The sequence below is a fragment of the Nematolebias whitei genome, chromosome 3 (assembly GCF_014905685.2).
Source record: "Nematolebias whitei isolate Nwh7 chromosome 3, NemWhi1, whole genome shotgun sequence".
In the NCBI taxonomy this organism is placed as follows: Eukaryota; Metazoa; Chordata; class Actinopteri; order Cyprinodontiformes; family Rivulidae; genus Nematolebias; species Nematolebias whitei.
This window is the reverse complement of record NC_056500.1, coordinates 13,487,842-13,506,132: the sequence shown is the minus strand read 5'-3', so window position 1 is coordinate 13,506,132 and position 18,291 is coordinate 13,487,842. Positions and strand designations below refer to the sequence as shown.

General features: G+C 37.9%; 1 protein-coding gene across 1 annotated transcript in view; it reads left to right on the top strand.

Annotated features, from left to right (window-relative positions):
• LOC119430578 (collagen alpha-1(XXIV) chain) overlaps positions 1–18,291 on the top strand; it is a 91,866-nt gene that overhangs the window by 60,928 nt on the left and 12,647 nt on the right. The window contains exons 31-45 of the mRNA XM_037698009.1: positions 639–683; positions 5,722–5,775; positions 6,395–6,448; positions 6,581–6,634; positions 6,827–6,880; positions 9,052–9,105; positions 9,427–9,534; positions 9,741–9,794; positions 9,941–10,048; positions 13,431–13,484; positions 14,131–14,184; positions 14,323–14,379; positions 15,788–15,841; positions 16,297–16,350; positions 16,708–16,761. Of these exons, the coding sequence (XP_037553937.1) occupies positions 639–683; positions 5,722–5,775; positions 6,395–6,448; positions 6,581–6,634; positions 6,827–6,880; positions 9,052–9,105; positions 9,427–9,534; positions 9,741–9,794; positions 9,941–10,048; positions 13,431–13,484; positions 14,131–14,184; positions 14,323–14,379; positions 15,788–15,841; positions 16,297–16,350; positions 16,708–16,761 (912 nt within the window). The remainder of the gene's footprint in view (positions 1–638; positions 684–5,721; positions 5,776–6,394; positions 6,449–6,580; positions 6,635–6,826; positions 6,881–9,051; positions 9,106–9,426; positions 9,535–9,740; positions 9,795–9,940; positions 10,049–13,430; positions 13,485–14,130; positions 14,185–14,322; positions 14,380–15,787; positions 15,842–16,296; positions 16,351–16,707; positions 16,762–18,291) is intronic.

The window sequence follows — 18,291 nt, the reverse complement described above, 5'->3', positions numbered from 1 at the left end:
TATATATATATATATATATAAATTTTGGCTTCTTCATAAATAGGAAGGCAGATTTATCTTCTCTATTTATCCATTGCCAGAAATCATTACAGTTCAGAGAAGCATCATGCAGCTGTGTTATGTTAACATGTGCTTTTTGAAGATGCACATTCACTTTTTGTAAAACTCACTGTTACCAGATGTATTTTCCAACAACATTTCTAACTTTTTGGCCCTTTTAGAGACTGTAAAGTCTTTAATCAGATTTTTTATTTGCAGAAAGGAGTTGTTTCATTTTTTTTTTCCTTGTGTCTAGCTTTACCCAAATTATATTCTTAATTACTGTGGTCACATTTTAATATGTGAGTCTAAGTTAATGGATTATGAAAGTAAACTGTTTTTATTCTTAAATACTAGTTATGTTTGTGTTATACCTTGCGTGTCTTACACCAGTAAACCAGAAAATCCAACAAAGAGGTGTATGATTATCAAGTCCTGCTTTAAACATCTTTCCTCCTTGGACTGCTTTATTGATTGTTCTCTACTTGTATAAAACTGGCAATATGTTTTTGTCTTGGAGGAACTGTGTAACCTTAACTTAAAGATTACAATAGGTCCTAGAATTTTAATATTTTAAAATTTGATTTTTCTCTTTATAGGGCAAGGCTGGTGGTACAGGAGAGAGAGGCCCTCCTGGAAAACCTGTGAGTGATGCATATCTTGTAGTTTTATTCAGCTAAATACTTTTTTCAGGTCACTGTTTATAATTTCAACATGATATAAGTGCAGTGGCCGCAAAGTGGTGCAGTTGGTAGAGCTGCCGCCTCCCAGTGAGAAGGCCGCCAAATTGAATTCTGGCCAGGGGTCCTTCCTGGGTGGAGTTTGAATGTTCTTTCCGTACATGCGTGAGTTTTCTCCTGGTGCTCCGCTTTCCTCCCACAGACCAGAGACATGAATGTTAGGCTGATTGGTAAAAATTGTTTCTAGGTGTGAGTGAGAGAGTGGATGATTGTTTGTCTCATTTGTCTATGCTGCTCTGTGATGGACTGGAGACCTGTTCAGGGTGTCCTCCGCCTTTTGCATAGTGACTGCTGGATATGGGCACCAGTGATCCTTGTGACTCAAAAAGGAAGAAGTGGGTAATAATCTATGTATGCATGGATGGATACATGCTGGAGGCTCATAAAATGCATGCACATATCCCCCCCCCCCCCCCCCCCACACACCATGTATGATCCACATTAAATAATTTTAAGTGTGCTCCCATTAGTTTATTTCTTTGTATGTGTGTTTATTAGGATAATTTGGTGCTGCTTCAGAGCTTAACAACACCTCTTATTTGTGTCTTTTTCAAAACAATATAAAATTACTGACCGTATAATGATTTAAACTAGCTAGCAAAATAATTAGTCAGGCTTTTTATAATGTGAAAAAGGGAAGAAATGTTGGGTGTTGTAGTGTAAAGTGCTGTGAGTGTCTTGATATGATAGAAAAGCGGTATATAAGTACACTCCATATTTAGACAAATAATAGCACTACTACTCAAGGCATTTTTATTTTTTTTAAATCACTGACTGTTTCGGTGTCACATTTTAGGCAGATGTTTATGCAGCTTTGAAGGGCTGTGTTCTAATGAACCCTTTGTTTAGCTGTTTTTACATTAAATGCAAGTTTGGAATATAGTTTCCATATACTTTTTGTTGAAGAAGGATAAAACAACCAATTCTCTACAGATGGTAGAAGAATTCAAACAAACATCAAACAGCAAACCAGAAACAGAGCCACATGTGTCGTCCAAGTGATGAAAACTATGGTTTATCAACAGTAGATTATTCACAGTGCCGTTTGTTTCTACGTTTAATGACCAGATATACTATCATCTGAATGTTTAGGTAATGCTGAATTTGTTGCTTGACTTTCAAATGATTAAACTGCTTCCTTCTAGTTTCACTAATTATGTATCCACAAATATTTTTTTGTTTAAATCTGTTGCTTCTCGAAGGCCACCCATGCACACTCTGTCTATGTTCTTCTGTCCTCATTTCAATCTGCGTGTGATTAAAATATTCTGTTTTAGATTAGGATACATTACTACATTCTACTAGCATTTATTTTTGGAGTAACTGTTGAACTACTGCTGCTGATCTTTGTTCAATAACAAACATCTACATCTCTACATAGCTCATCCACAATCAGAAACCACTTTCTCATTACAGCCTTACGTCTGCCTCTGAAGTCACAGCGCCATCTTGTGTGTGATAACATTTCCTGCAAACATCATTACATCTGGGTTCTGATTTTTTTTTTTTTTTTTTTTTTTGCTGAAGATGAAAAAGCACGTTTGACTATTTTTTACACTTTGCATACCATATGACCTTTTTGCTTACCTTTCAGTTATTTTTGCTAGCTTAAGTCTTTAAAGGTCTTTGCAGCTTGGGACACATGTGCTTATAGAAATTGTATAATAGCAGTTGTTGATTTAGGACATATTATGAATAGTTATGCTAAAATGTTTATTAGTACTATGCAAATACTGGTATTTTCCATTTAATTACTAATACTTCTGCATCTGTTGCTCCATTATCCAAATGTGCAACTTAATCAATACAGTTCAGTTTATGACTTATTGTTGATTGTTTTTTTTGTTGTTTTTTTAAGTTTGCACACAAAGTAAACATTTTTATAGAGCTATTCAGGCATAGTTGGTAAATATAAAAGCTTTAATTTAAGTTTATAATTAAAGGATAAATATTTCAAACAACATGAAAATTACAGACATTTGTCCAACAAGTTGACATTCCTTGAGGCTCAATGGGATTTACCTGTATAAATAAAGGTTGATTGATTTTTAAAGACTCAACTTTAATGGGACTTTTACTCTGATGAACAGTTTTGTGTCCAGGTGTCATCTCCTATGTTCAAAAGATATGTTTTTGTCATATCCTGTCCAAAGAGATGATGAAAGGGATGGAAGCCATCTTTAGGTTGTAATAACATGTGTTAAGGTGCGGTCTAATCATTGGTTTACTTGTCATAGAAAAGAAGGAAAGCACCAGAGAGCTAAGAATCAACATTATCTAACAAGATTACGTCAGGTCCTCTGGATGAATTCTTCTTTGTTGAAACATTTCATCTTTTTTCCAAAAGACTTCTTCAGTCTTAAGAAGAATCCATCCAGAGGACCTGACTTAACCTTGTTAGGTTTATCTATCTGGATTATTGAGCATGTATCAGGACAAATCATCATTATCATATTGCTATCAATAAAACATTCTCAAAGAGGTAGAAGTATGTGAATATAAAGGGTTTGACTGAAAGATGATAAATAATTGAGAATCAGACTTATTTAAAATTTTTAACTATAAGTGTCTGTCCAGTATTGGTTAAAATCTGCCCCTTTGCAGACCAACTAAAAAAACAAGCTAACTTGTATGTCTGGTCTTAGCTAGAAAAGCAACTGTGAAATTATTACATGAGAATCTGAAGAGTAAGATTTTTTTTTTTAAGACAACGTCTGCTGACTTCAGCTAAACAGTGTACATTTTTAAGCCACAGGAGACAAAGAAAAATAAATACATAAAAGTCAGAATCAGATTTTTTTGTCATTGCACCAAAGCACAACAAAATTACATTTCTGTACAGCCCGTCCAAGAAACACAAACAGCCAAACACTATACGTACATGGGAAGACGGGGGTGCCTGAGGCTGCAGCCTCATGAGAGGTGCTGCCTTTTTTTCCATTACATAAAAAAGTCTTAACTTATAGATAAACAATGTTTTTATAGTGCAGCTATATTTGCTATATTTGGCTGTATTTGCTAATGTTTATCGATTTGGACCTCTGTTGATCTTTCACTGCAAAAAATTGCATCCAGCTAATAAAAATAGTTTTTTTTATTTAGAAGCCAATCAAAAAAAATCTGCACAGGCATTAGTGATACATTTTTATCCGTTTTTTTTAATGGTCTTTCAAAATTAACATTCAAAATATATTTTACAAAAATGCCATGAAAATATCAACAAAACAAACTCAGACCTTCTCAATCCGAGAAGTACATATTCCATGGAATAAGTTGAGTCAGGGAACTTGGGGGGTTAGTCCATCCATAACCAGGTTTGAGATCATAATGGTAGTTGAGAAGCTCCAAGGTGGCGGGGCTCCAGGTGTGGTTGAGATCCACTCTGAGTACTTCTGAGCTCTAAACACTACTGGCTTGTCTTGGCTGATACACCTTTGCAACATCATGCAGACATCCAGGACAGTTCCACTGGATTGGCAGACTAGGATGATGGTCCCCCTCTTCAAAAAGGGGGACAGAAGGCATGTTCCATTTATAGGGACATCACTCTCCTTAGCCTCCCCAGTAAGGTCTACTTGGATGTACTGGAGAAGCAAGTCCAGTAGATGGTGGAATCTCATAATCCTAACTGTGGAACAATGGGCAAACTCTTTACCCTCATTAGGGTCCTTGAGGGGGTATAGGTGTTTGCCAAACCAGTCTACATGTTTTGCGGACTCGGAGAAGGCACACAACAGTGTTCCTCAAGGTGCATTGTGCGGGGTTCTCCGTGAGATTGGCATCCGTTGCTACAGGCCATTCGATTTCTATACAAGCAGTGCAAGAGTTTAGTTCACATTGCCGAGGGTATGTCAGACCCCTTCGGGGTTTGTGTTGGATTCTACCAGTGCTGCCCATTGTCACCAATTCTATTCATAACTTTTATGGATTTAGTTTTTTGGTGTTGCTAGATGAAGGAGGGAGTCCAGTTCTGTGGCCTCAGGATTCCATCTCTGCTATTTGCAGATGATGTAGTCCTGTTGGCATCATTTTGTCATGATTTCCAGCTCTCTGAAGTGCTTCACAGCAGAGTGCAAAGTGAGTGAGATGAGGATCAGCACCTCCAGTTCTGAGGTGATGGTCCTCAGTCAAAATACTGTGGAGTGGGAGTGAGATTCTGCTTCAAGTGGAGAAGTTCAGGTATCTCAGGGATTTGTTCATGAGTGAGGGAAGAATGATTGTATGACTGACACAGATTGGTGCAGCTTCCTTAGTACTGCAAACTCTGTCACAATTTTGGATAGTGACCAAAATTACAAGACTATAAATACAAACGGTTTAAATTAGTTTCTCCACTGCTTAGCTACACACACCCTTGGTGATAGGGTGAGAAGTTCAGTTATCCAGGAGAGACCAGGCATGGCCAACTGGGAAGAGACCTAAGGGAAGACCCAAGTCGCGCTGAAGTGACTATGTCTCTTTGTCTCTTGGCTGGCCTGGGAATACATAAAAATCTTCCTAAAGGAACTGGAAGAGGAGGCTGGGGAAAGAGATGTCTGGGCTTCCCTGATCAAGCTGCTGTTCCGCAATCCAATTCCAGAACAAGCAGAAGATGATGGATGGGTGGATGTTGCTATTTAAATGCTTGTGTCTATCATGCATACTCAGAAGTTTCCCCAAACTATTGGACTGAACTCTGTTTCAAATTAAAATGTTTTGTTTAAACTTAAAATTCAGTTTGGGCAACAACAAACTGAAGCCACTGCCTAAAAAAAACATCTATCTGTCCTGCTGTAAAAGCCTGCTGGTGTCAGAAACCATTTCAATAATGTTATTTCCTATGGTGTATGTGGTCACACTGGGGATGTTGACAATTGTTATAATCAAATTTAGTGTGTTTTATCCTTGTTTAGCAACATTCTATGAATTAATGAACCACAACTCCACATGACTGTGCTTTCAGGGTAAGGCAGGTATTCCAGGGAGCACTGGGGAGAGGGGCCACCATGGTGAACCAGTAAGTAAACACTTGATTTTGACATTGTTGTTTTATTTTAGGAAATTAAAATCTAACTTCACTCTCTAAAAACTGTCTTCTCTATGATATGTCATGACTGTGGAGAAAATACAAGGGTGATAGTTGCTTACAACGGTTTACAACAACAAAATGCTTGTAGTGTTGGAAGTATTTAAGAAGCACTTGAGAATATCCAGTGTGACTCATAACCAAAACCTAAACTGTTTGAAAGAAACGAGTGGTGACTAATTGCTTCATCACTTACTGCTTCCCTACTTCTTCACACCTGAATGCTCTATACCTCTCTGGGATTGGTCTTTAAACTCTTAATTTTCCTGGAAATCTACCAGTTCCCTGGGGACATAAAAGCTGTCAAACAATCAGATACAGGTATTTATTAGGCTGGGAGTATTAAATAAAGCTAGAGGCCTTGCTCGTGTTATGAGTCTCATCTTGTGTTTGGCTGCTTTTCAGTTTCTTTTTTTTTATCTTAGAGCTTAAGTTTTTTTTGTCAGATGTTTTTTTCTTGTTTTGATGTGTCAACTTTATTAGGAAAAATCAAAGTTTTGCTTTCAGCAAATCTTCATTGTGCTAATTGTGTTTATGTGTATATTTCTAGGGACCTAAAGGATCCCCTGGAGAGTCTGGAACCACTGGAGAGCAAGGACTTGAAGTACTTTACTTTAAATATTCAGAATTGTCGGCACATTTTTTTAAAATACGTTTTAGAGGCATTACTACTGTGCTTGTATAGACTGGAAACGGTTCAAGTTTCCTCCTTGATGTCCATGTCTAATTTTTGTAGGGTGCTCCAGGTGTTGAGGGGGAACCAGGTGCATATGGAGAGCCAGGATTAAAGGTCAGTGTGACTTTGTTGGAGTCTGAGAAGCTTCTGCTTATGTCACATGACAATTATGTGAAACTCCTTGTTTATACCTGACATACCTGCAGTGAAATAGCTACATCGTTGGTCACTGTAAGATGGCTGACACATATAGATAGATTGGTTTGACATCCAGATAGCCATGTGTTGTGTTCTGTTTCATTATAGGGTGATATTGGACCTCCAGGAGCTGATGGGGAACAGGGTCAGGAGGGAACCAGAGTGAGTAACTGCAAATTATCCTCAAGTCTTGCCCATCAATGTATTTGGATAAACTTAATCCAGTTGAATTGTTACTTCCATCATTCTGATGTTGCCAAAAATGTTATCCCATGAATCTTTAAAACTATATTTGTTTTTGAACAAGTCACACAATCATTTTGCTGTGTAAGGGATGATCATAGACTGAATTGAAATGTGCATTTCACTCTATCTCCATATGTAAAAACCAACAACCTCATTGTGTTATCATTTTAGCCTTTAGCTGTATTTTCAAGATAAATCAAACACTTTCTGGGGTCTTTTATAATAATGACCAACATGTCATATGCACACCTGTTGGTGATTAGACCACCCAATTGTTCTTGTTAGTAATGTTAAGAAGGCCTACTAACAATGCCAGATATATGACCATCATTGCAATGCAACTCGTTCAAAAGAAGTGAAAACAAACCACAGAAATGTATGCATTATAAAATACAACTTAAAGACATGACATTAAACACTCATACCATTTCACCAACAGGCGTGTACACGGAGTGCTGGCCTTTAAGAGATTCCCAGCACCACAGTGGATGTTTAGCTAGTCTGGAGAAAGGCCTTATTGTGGGAAATATTGATAATATTTGTGTATACGTGGCTTTAGTGTGATGCTCTTTTCAAGCTTATTTGGGATTCTCACTCAGGGTTCAGTAGCATCTTTGTGGCGTTATCAGTGAGCAATAAAGAAAAGTCTGCTAAGCACCAACCCTTGAACCTGCATCTTTTTCAAAAACCAGCAGGGGTCACTCTACTAGTTTGGTGTACAAGAATGAAGGATCTTTCCTCCTATTTGGTTAGACATTTTCTCAAAGCTCACTGTTGATGTCATTAGCCTAAAATTTAGATAAGTGTCTTTTGCAGAGTTTCTGTGAGATCATTAAAAGACAATTTTAAGTTTATTAATGTATATTTGAAGCCTTAAAGAGTCTTAAATGTGTCCAGATTTTCAAATACCTATGTCCTAAATTTGGCGTTTATTGCTTCTTCAGTCAACATTTTATATTTTGGCATTCATTTGTTCTGTGTAACAAAACTTAAAGGCTCATCATGCAGCAGCCCTGTCAGTAGGAAGTGGGCATTTAGCCCTCTCTGAAAAAGAATCTGGCTGCTTTGCTCCTTGCATTTGAAAATTTTAATTATCTATTTTCCACAACTTGTGTAAGTCTTAATCATAACGATCTTCCAAAAGCCCTAAAAAGTATTAGACACAATTTAATGAAACTTGCAGAAATCTTCTTTTGAGCTCTCAGCTAGTTTTTGTTTTTATTCCACACAAAAATGTAAAATGATGATAAACAACAATCAGCACCACACATTTATGGCTTTATTGTTTAATTTACACAAGTACACATTAAGTACTATATCTGTAAATAAAACATTAGAACTGTTTAGAATATTTAACTTTAAATTGTAGGCATGTTATACACTCTTCAGCCTTGTTTTAGTTGCTCTATTTCAAAATGTTCATGTTTACTCCTTTTGAAGATTCATTAACTCTTCTATGGTGTCAAGTATCATAAGTAATTTATTGGTTTATTTGTTACAGCCAGTATCTCACTTGGTTGTGACTGTGTGACAAGTTGGCAACTGACAATAACAAAACTATTTTGAGAAATAGACAAATGTTTAGTTGCAGTCTCATTAAATTCTGCTCATAACCAAGCCACCAGCATGCCATGCAACAACCTGTTTGCAGCTAACTTTAGAAACTCACATCAGCTTAAAAAACTGTGTTCTAAACCTTGCACTTTATTTAGATGCACAACTCCGCTCACATTTTACCTGTCCTGAATATTACGGATATCAATGGAAGAGTTAAGGAGGAAACTTCCTGCAAAGCTGAAGGACCTACTAGCATGAGAAGATTGAGAACACTCATGGGCATTTTCAAACGTTTTGGAAATGCCTGAGTGAATGCTGTTCACATTTTTGGCATAACAGCAAGATACTGGCTAAGCAAAGTATTGGTAATCCAAATAGATATGACATACAATTTAGTAAAAAATAAAGTCCAATTTTTTTCTTTTCATATAATATAGAGTCAGTAGTCAGTGATACAATAGCTCTTTCCAGGAACAAACTCTGTTTTCAATAATAAAAACAATTTGTTGTAATTTGTTGTCTCTTCTCAGGGTCCTCCTGGACCTCCAGGTGAAGACGGCCCTCAAGGGAAATATGGACCAAAGGTAAAAACACTTAGGGTTCTAACAGTCCATTTTTATCCAAAGAGTTTCATGAGTACTATAAAACATATTTGGTTTGTTTAGAATTTTAAAGTTTTCAAGTTGAATTGTTTAAGATTTAATAGAAAAATAGTTGAAGGCATACAGATTATTTATTAAAGCCAGTCAATTTCACTCTATATAATTGCATAACGTAAAGTTTTAAAAATAAATTAATTAAACCAATATATTTGTAATTTTTAAAGACTTTTTGTTGACCTAGAAGCAGCAGACTATCATATCCGTCAATTTGACTGTGTTTCCTTTTTTCTCTTACACTGTCAGGGGGAGTCTGGTGAGCAGGGGCCCATTGGGGAGCAAGGAGAAAAGGGGCTAGAAGGAGAACCTGGGCTCCAAGGACCAACTGGAATTCCTGGGAAACAAGGGTTTCGTGTAAGTTTTTTGAAAGATCCACAGTTGACAGAAAATGAAACAAATTAAATAAGATAACTGTGTCTTCTCAAAATTGGAACCCCCACACAAACACCACCTGTGGTTTAAACACTCTTGAATGAGAGTTCTCAGTATAAATCAGACTTCAGTTTAACAAGTCATTTGACTATTACTATTACTGGTAATAAATTAATCTCTTTTCAAAGGGACCAGAAGGAAAACTGGGTCCTCCAGGGAACAGAGGTCGGCACGGGAAGAAGGTGAGAGCCGTCTTTGACCATACAATATTTATATGTTTTCTTTTGAAGGAGCTCTAATGTTTGTCTGTTTTTTATTTAACGTTGCCCAATAACTTTGAGTCAACATCACTTTTTCTGATTTTACCTGAGCTTTTGATTATTTACAGGGAGAAAAAGGTCCTCCAGGTCTAGCTGGTGAGATCGGTTCTCGGGGAGACATTGGTCAACAAGGCGAGCCAGGGCTGAAAGGTGCCAGAGGAACTCGAGGCCCAACTGTTAGTTCAAACTCTTCCTGTCTTTCGTCTCACTTTAACCTGCTTTAGAATCAGACTACTTTAAAAAGAAGAAATCATGTTTAGAGCCTTTAGTTTATGAAGTAGTCAAAGTCATGGTTGGAGTGTCTTTTTTTGGGCATGTTTTTCATTAACAAAAACCCCAGAGTACATCTCAAAAACATCTTCTCACATCTGCCCCTTATCTTCAAGAAATAAAATAATAATAAAAATATATTACATCATTAATACCACACTTTATAGACTCAAGCCTGAACAAAGCTCTGACTATTGTTTGCGCCTACGCGCCAAATGGCAGTTCAGAGTATCCGGCCTTCTTTGAGTCCTTGGCAGGAGTGCTGGAAGGTGCTCCAGCTGGGAACTCTTTTGTTCTGCTTGGGGACTTCAGTGCTCATGTGGGTAATGTCAGTGTGACGTGGAGGGGCGTGATTAGGAGGAACAGCCTCTCTGATCTGAACCCAAGCGGTGTTCTGTTGTTGGACTTCTATGCTAGTCATAGTTTGTCCATCACAAACACCATGTTCAAACATAAGCATGTCCATGCTTGGCACCAGGACACCCTAGGTTGTAGATCGATGATTGACTTTGTAGTCATGTCATCTGATTTGCTGACGTTTTTTGAACACTCGGGTGAAGAGAGGAGATGAGCTGCCAACTGATCGCCACCTGGTAGTAATCAGGGTCAGATGGAGGCGGAAGATGCCAGACAGACCCGATGAGCCTAAACGTGTATTGAGGGTTTGCTGGGAATGCCTGGCAGAAGAACCTGTCAGGTAGACCTTAAACTCATACCTCAGGGAGAGCTTTAACCACATCCCAGCTGAAGCGGGGGACATTGAGTCCAAGTGAGCCATGTTCCACACCTCAATTGTGGAGGTAGCTTCCTTGAGCTGTGGCCATAAGATTGTCAGTGTTTCTCGTGGTGGCCATCCTCAAACTCGTGGTGAACACCCCAGGTTAGGGAGGCTGTCAAGCTGAAGAAGGAGTCCAATCGGGCCTTGTTGGCTGGTGGGACTCCAGAGGCAGCTGAGGAATACCGGAGGGCCAAGTGGTCTGCAGCCTTGGCTGTTGCTGAGGCAAAAGCTCGGATGTGTGATGAGTCAGATGAGGCTTTGGATAAAGACTCTCAATCAGCTCAGAGAAAATTCTGACAAACCATCATGCAACTGAGGAGGGGAAAGCAGTGCTTTAATAACACTGTGTGCAGTGAAGGTGGAGTGCTTTTGATCTCAACGATTGATGTCATTGGGAGTTGGAAGGAATACTTCTTGAACCTTTTCAGTCTCACTGGCATGTCTTCCATGGCGGTAGAGCTCCGGGGGTAGATGAGATTTGCACTGATTTTTTTAAGGCTCTGGTTGTTGTGGGGCTATCTTGGTTGACACTACTTTGCAACATTGTGTGGACATCAGGGGAAGTGCCACTGGATTGGAAGACTGGGGTGATAATTCCCCTTTTTAAAAAGGGGGACCGGAAGGTGTGCTCCAATTTTAGGGACATCACTCTCCTTAGCTTTCCTGGTAAGGTCTATTCATGGGTACTGGAGAAGCAAGTCCTATTGCTGGTCGAACCGCAGATCCAGGAGAAGCAATGCAGGTTCTGTTCTGGCTGTGAAAATCTTGATCAGCTCTTTAACCTCACTAGGGTCCTCAAGAGGTCATGGAAGTTTGCCCATCCAGTCTACATGTGTTTTGTGGACTTGGAGAAGGATTTTAATTGTGTTCCTTGAGGTATACTGTGTGGGGGTGCTCCATGAGTATGGTATTGGAGGCCCGTTGGTATGGGCTGTTCAGTCCCTATACAAACAGGGCAAGAGTTTGGTTTGCATTGCCGGTAGTAAGCTGGACTTCTTCAGGGTGGGAGTAGGACTCCACCAGGGTTGCTTGTTGTCACCAATTCTGTTCATAACTTTTATGGACAAAATTTCTCGGTGCAGTCCGAGGATGGAAGGAGTTCAGTTCGGTGGACTCAGGATTCCTTCTCTGCCATTTGCGGATCATGTGGTTCTGTTGGCGTCATTGTTACATGATCTCTAGCTCTCACTGGAGTGGTTCACAGACAAGTTTGGAGTGGCTGGGATGAGGATCAGAAACTCTAAATCTGAGGGCATGGTCCTCAGACAAGAAAAGATGGATTGCTCTCTTCGGGTCAAGGGTGAGGTTCTGCCTCAAGTGAAGGAGTTCAAGTATCTCAGTGTTTTGTTCATGATTGAGGGAAGAATGAAGATTCAGTGTGTGAACTCTCTGACTCTGACTGACTCTGAACTGATTTTCTATGTTTAGTAAGGTTAGTCATTTATTTTCGAGCGTGAGATTGACAGACGGATTGGTTGACAGATGGATTGGTGCAGCGTCTGCAATATTGTGGACTCTGTGCCTCTGTGACTCTCACCTGTCTGTTGTGGTGAAGAGGGTGCTAATCTGTAACCCAAAGTGCAGACAGACACGGGGAAACTCAAAAGGGTATTTAAATATTAATATTTATTACTTGGAAAAAGAAAAACAAAAGACTGATGTGGCAGCACAGCTTACATTTCCTAGGAGACACAGAGGGAGGACAGGACACAACGCCATACAAGACAATGCCAGACAAAGAGGAACACAGGGATGCAAACGCTAATGAACAGACAATGACAAACACCTGGGGAAAGGACAATCAAGAATAGGTGGGAGGAGCTGAGATAGACCACAAGGAGGAGACACACTAGGGAACACAAATCCTCACATGACCAAGTCATTCATATGCAAAATAAACAGTTTTGGCTCGAGTAAAGAACCCTGAAGAACTCCACAACTTATATTACATAAATCTGACCTAACACTATTTAACTGTAAAAAATGTTTTCTATTTTACAGGTAACTAAACACCCACTGTAGAGCTAACCCTCTAATGCCATATTTATTCAACTTTTCAATTAGATTTTTATGACCATTACTGTCAAAAACATTCTTAAGCTCAACAAAAATGCTAACACAGTGATATATTTTAATCAGTTGATATATCTTCAATTTATTCTATATGTGCCACTGAGGTCTAGTTATTTGGTTCAACTTTTACTTAAGATATTCTTACGATCAACAAATTTATCTAACCTGATTAAAAATAATTTCTCTAGAATTCTTGTAAACTGTGAAAACAAGGATATGTGTCTGTAATTAGTAAAGACATATTTACATGTCTCCATTTTTTATAAAGTGGAATTACTTTAGCTACTTTCATATTGTCTGGAAATATTCCTGTAGAATCGATTCCTGTATTCCTCGACACAACCAATGTGATAGTCTTAGCAAAATAGATTATCAGTGTTAAAGTGTGTTTGTTTTGAACCAAACCTTTTTGCAAGCATTTTCTGCATTAATTTCAGGGTCAGCCAGGAGTCATGGGGTTAGAGGGGCAACCAGGACTGCCAGGATACCCAGTAAGTGGTTCATGTCTAAGGTTTGGTTTACACCTATTCACAAATGAATACATATAACAGAAAAAAAATCAACAAAAATAATGTATGTATTTAATAAAATAATACTTTTATTTAAGGATAAATTTGAGATTTTCTAAGTCCTAAGTCTAAATCTGCACAGTTTACTCCATTGTTGGGTTTATTCAAAGCTGGATTAATTTGAGATGAACTTGTGTGGAAATACACCGGGTAACCTTGCATGAGCTTAATACAGAGCTGCTCTTTTATGTGATGTAAAGTTTTACACACTAACACCAAAGTCCATGCTCAATACTCCAGGTAAAAATACAACAATGTTCAGTCAGTTAATCTGGACGGTTTCTTATTTTTAAACACTAACTTTAAATCATTGACAGCTGCAACCACTCCAATATTCTCTGTTACATGTTGTGATTTTCCTAATAAAATTTTATGTTTTTTGAAGGGGTGGGGGGCTTGGAACTCAACACAGAAATAACTCGATCAATTTATATGTTGAGAAAACATACAGACCTCTTTAGATAAAATGTTGTTCTTATCAAACATCAACAGTTTTATGCTGTCATCCTTCACATTGTGGAGCTGTTGGTTTCACTGTGTTCAATAATCAGCTTTCTTCTTTTTTGAGGGGCATCTTGGCAAGCCCGGGCCCGCCGGACCACCAGGGCCTAAAGGTGAAAAGGTAATTTAACTCCTGAAATAGCAAATAAAATATAACTATTTGCATACTTTAACTTGGCTCCAAATTTACTTGTTGCAAATGTTTGCATACCATATATCCATTCATTTTTGATTATGCAGGATTTTTTATGCATTCCAGGGTTTTTCAGGCGAGGACAATACGACTCCAGGACCACCAGGGCCCTTAGGTGAACCAGTAGGTCTTGCTTTCCTTTAAACTCTGCTTTCTAAACACTCCTTGTTCCCTTTAAACCATTTCAATACAAGGTCCATGCTGGATGACAAATTTTTGTCCAAATAAACCTCCAAGTTTTGCATTAATATCTTGTTTTGCCTCAACAGAAGAAAATACAGCTTATTTTCTTTAAATACAGCATGTCAGCAGTATTATTTAGTTATCACTTTTCAGAGTCAGAGTTTCTTTATTGTCGTTCCACCACATGTGGTACATGTGGTGGAATGAAATTATGTACACAGGGTCCCAGTTACATCCAACAATAAAATGTAAAATAAAAATAGTAATAAAATTTAAGATATGAACTAAGAAAAACATAAACTAAAAATATGCTAAGTACTAATAGCATAAAAACAATATGCCAAACAGCAGCACGAACACGAGTCTGTGTGAGCAGATGAGTATGAATGAACACATCAGCATGAAACAGATCAGCAGCAACATGAAACAGATCAGCAGCAACATGATGTGATTTTTCACAGTGATTATCCTGGTTACATATTCATGAGTCTAACAGCCTCAGGGTAGAAGCTGTTCTTCAGTCTCGTGGTTCTGCACTTAATGCTCCTCAACCTCCTTCCTGAGGGGAACGGGGCAAAAAGTGTTTGTGCTGGGTGAGTGGGGTCCTTCATGATGCAGGTGGCCCTCTTCCTACATCTGGAGGTGTAGATGTCTGTGATGGAGGGGAGACTGACTCCAACAGACTTCTGTGCAGCCTTCACCACTTTTTGCAAAGCCTTTCTTTCTGCAGTTGTGCAGCATCCATGCCACACATTGATGCTGGAGCATCAACTTTCATTTAGCTGCAGAAAGCTTTAAACAAAATGTTCAGCATGGTTATTAAAAAGTTTTTCTTGTGATCTCCTAGACACAATATTTTGATCATAAATATTTTCTCATTACAAACGTGTTTTTGGTTTTTTTGTAAATTTATTGAAACTTTTCTTCTTTTGACAAAAGTGAGAGCTCCCGGGAATCCAGAATTTCACTTATATTGTTAAAATATGTGGGTCATATCAACCCAAACAAATATATCATTCTTAAAGTAACATCTAATAATTATCAGGACATATTTGAGTCAGGGGGATGGCAGCAGAACAGTAAAATGATTTGTAAGCGTTTTGATTCCAAGCTCTGAAAAGCTCTGACTAAAGAGCCAACTTTGTGGTGCAAAATGGAACTCTTCCATATATCTATAGAATTATGAAAACTTAAAGCATGTTAATGACATGATCTTTGTTGAGTTGAAGGTGGGGGATTACGGTTGTCTGATAAATTTTTTTAATAAATCTGCAGCTCAGTAAAAGTTAGAGACATAAATAGCATGCATGCACAGTGAGTTCATGGGTTTGCATTTTTGTTTACACAGGGTTCACCAGGAGAGCGTGGGGAGCGCGGAGAGCCAGGGGACCAAGGGTATCAGGTAGGTCATTAAAGTAATTTAAAACATGTATAAGTCAGACCAGAAGACAAAAATCTACTTTGTTTAGTTTTCTAATGAATGGATGCATGAACGGTTATGTATTGGCTGACGTGGTGAAGTTATTTACCTAAATAAAGATAATCTTTACCTACATTTTATTTGATAATTGTTTAGTTGAGCAGGTAGGCTGTTTGTGACAACATTCCTCATATTGTCACATCACTTGTTGCTTTTATTAAATAAGTTTGAAAATTTCTATCCTCAAACAAAACATAACATATTTTATTATTTGAGCTTCCTGATGTTGGGATATGATGCACTGGATAAAAAAAAAACATACAGCGACGTGGCTTTAAGTAAAAGTAGGGAACAAAGAGGAAATGAGTTATATACATGTCATAATGATAAGGATTAAATCTTACGAGTAAAAGTATAATATCTTTAACATATTTCAGGGTCATCCTGGTCCTATTGGGCCTCGTGGGACCATTGGCCCACCAGGACTGCCGGTAAGTGGACAAATGTTTGTTGGACAGTGGGAACTAAGTATTGATCTGTCTTTATCCTTATATCAAAGTAAGCAACCACAGTGTAAAGTTTAAAGTAAAATTTTAACAATAATAGAAAAGGTACAGAAAACATTTAAATCTGAAGGATTCACTTTTATCACAGATGTATCTGTACTTCAGAGGAAACTTCCTGTCAGAATATGAGCTCTGTATTTCCACATTTATTCCATATAAAGTAACTCCAACAAGGATTATCCATTTCGTTATAGAAATACTCAGTTCCTGCTACAGAATGTCACTCGCCCACAAAACAAATATAGATTTTAAACATTTAATATCTGAGTTCTGTTCTTGCAGGGATCACCTGGTGAATCTGGAGAAGCAGGCCCAAAGGGAGAAAAAGGAGTTCCGGTGAGTCGTTGTAAATATTTACTAGTTCTTTTGATGAGTTCTGAAACACACATATTCATTGTCTTAGTTGATGTTTAATGTACAATAATCCCTCATTTATTCCGGGGTTTAAGAGACCACACACCCCCGCGATAAGTGAAAAACCACAAAGTAGTTCAAGTTCAAATAAACTTTATTGTCATTACCAACTCATGTAATACTTGAGATGGAACAAAATTATGTACACAAGTAGTAGTAGTAGTAGCAGCAGTAAGTAGTAGTTTATTTTAGTATTTACTGTAGTAGTAGTAAGTAGTAGTTCATTGTATATACAGGCATTGGTGTTTTAAACCTTTCCTGCACTCTTGCAATGTTCCTAACAATTTTCTACACTCTTAAACTATTGAAAAAAATATATTAATTTTAAATGGGTACTCACCAGAGATGAAATAGAGATGAAGATTTAGCTGTTCAGTGATGATGATGAACGTGATGAAGATGAGATGAAACCAGGGGCTTTGGCTTCGTCCTTCATAATAAAAGTGTGAGATGGCATCCTTTTCCAGAACATGCCTGTTTCATCCGCATTAAAAACAGAGCTGACAGTAACCCGGGCGCTGATTGGATCAGTAACTAAGTGCAATGATCCATTACTTAAATAGATGCCCTGACATGATTTACACTTTATTGAGAATTTTACGTTTGTAAAGTTGAATTTTCTTTAAAAAAATGAAAAAATAAATAACTCTTCCATGCAACATGAATTAAAATTTACTTTTGAAAGGCCAGTTCAGCAGTCATGACTTTGCTTTGCAAAAATACTGTTTGGCAGAAAACAGCGGCCCGAGGTGCTACAGCAATGAATTAAGGGCAGTGTAGTCCGTCTGAGTGGCGATTACAAGTACAATGTGAGGGTGAATGAAAGAAAAATACAAAATGGCGGCACCCGAATTATTATTTTTTTGTCATTAACTTTTTCACGTCCACATGAGTTCTGTAAAGTGATATTACTGTACAATCCACAATCATGTGTAAAAAAAAAAATAATAATAATTTCTCTAATATATGAACAGACTGTTTGTCCGCAAACCTCGATAGAGTGAGTCCACGAAAGTCAAACCGCAAAGTAGTGAGGGACTACTGTAAATACTTTATTATAAAGTTAAATAAATAAAACTTTAATAAAATTTATAACAGCTGTAAGTTTCTATAGCCTAAACCACATGAGCGTTCTAAAAATTAGCATGATGAAATAGTGGTTAGCACTGTTGCCTCACAGCAAGAAGGCCTGGGTTCAATTCCCAGTTTGGACCTGGGGTCTTTCTGGGTGGAGTTGGTATGTTCTACGTACGTTGTGTTTGCGTTGGTTTTCTCCAGGTGTTCTGGATTCCTCTCACAGGCCAAAAACCTGCATGTTAGGCTGCCTTCAGGCCCATGGTCTCCCTTGCAAAAGAGATTTGTGATCTGAATGAGATTTGTCTTGTTAAATGAAGGTTAATATTATTAATAATAATAATAATAATAATAATAATAATAATAATAATAATAATA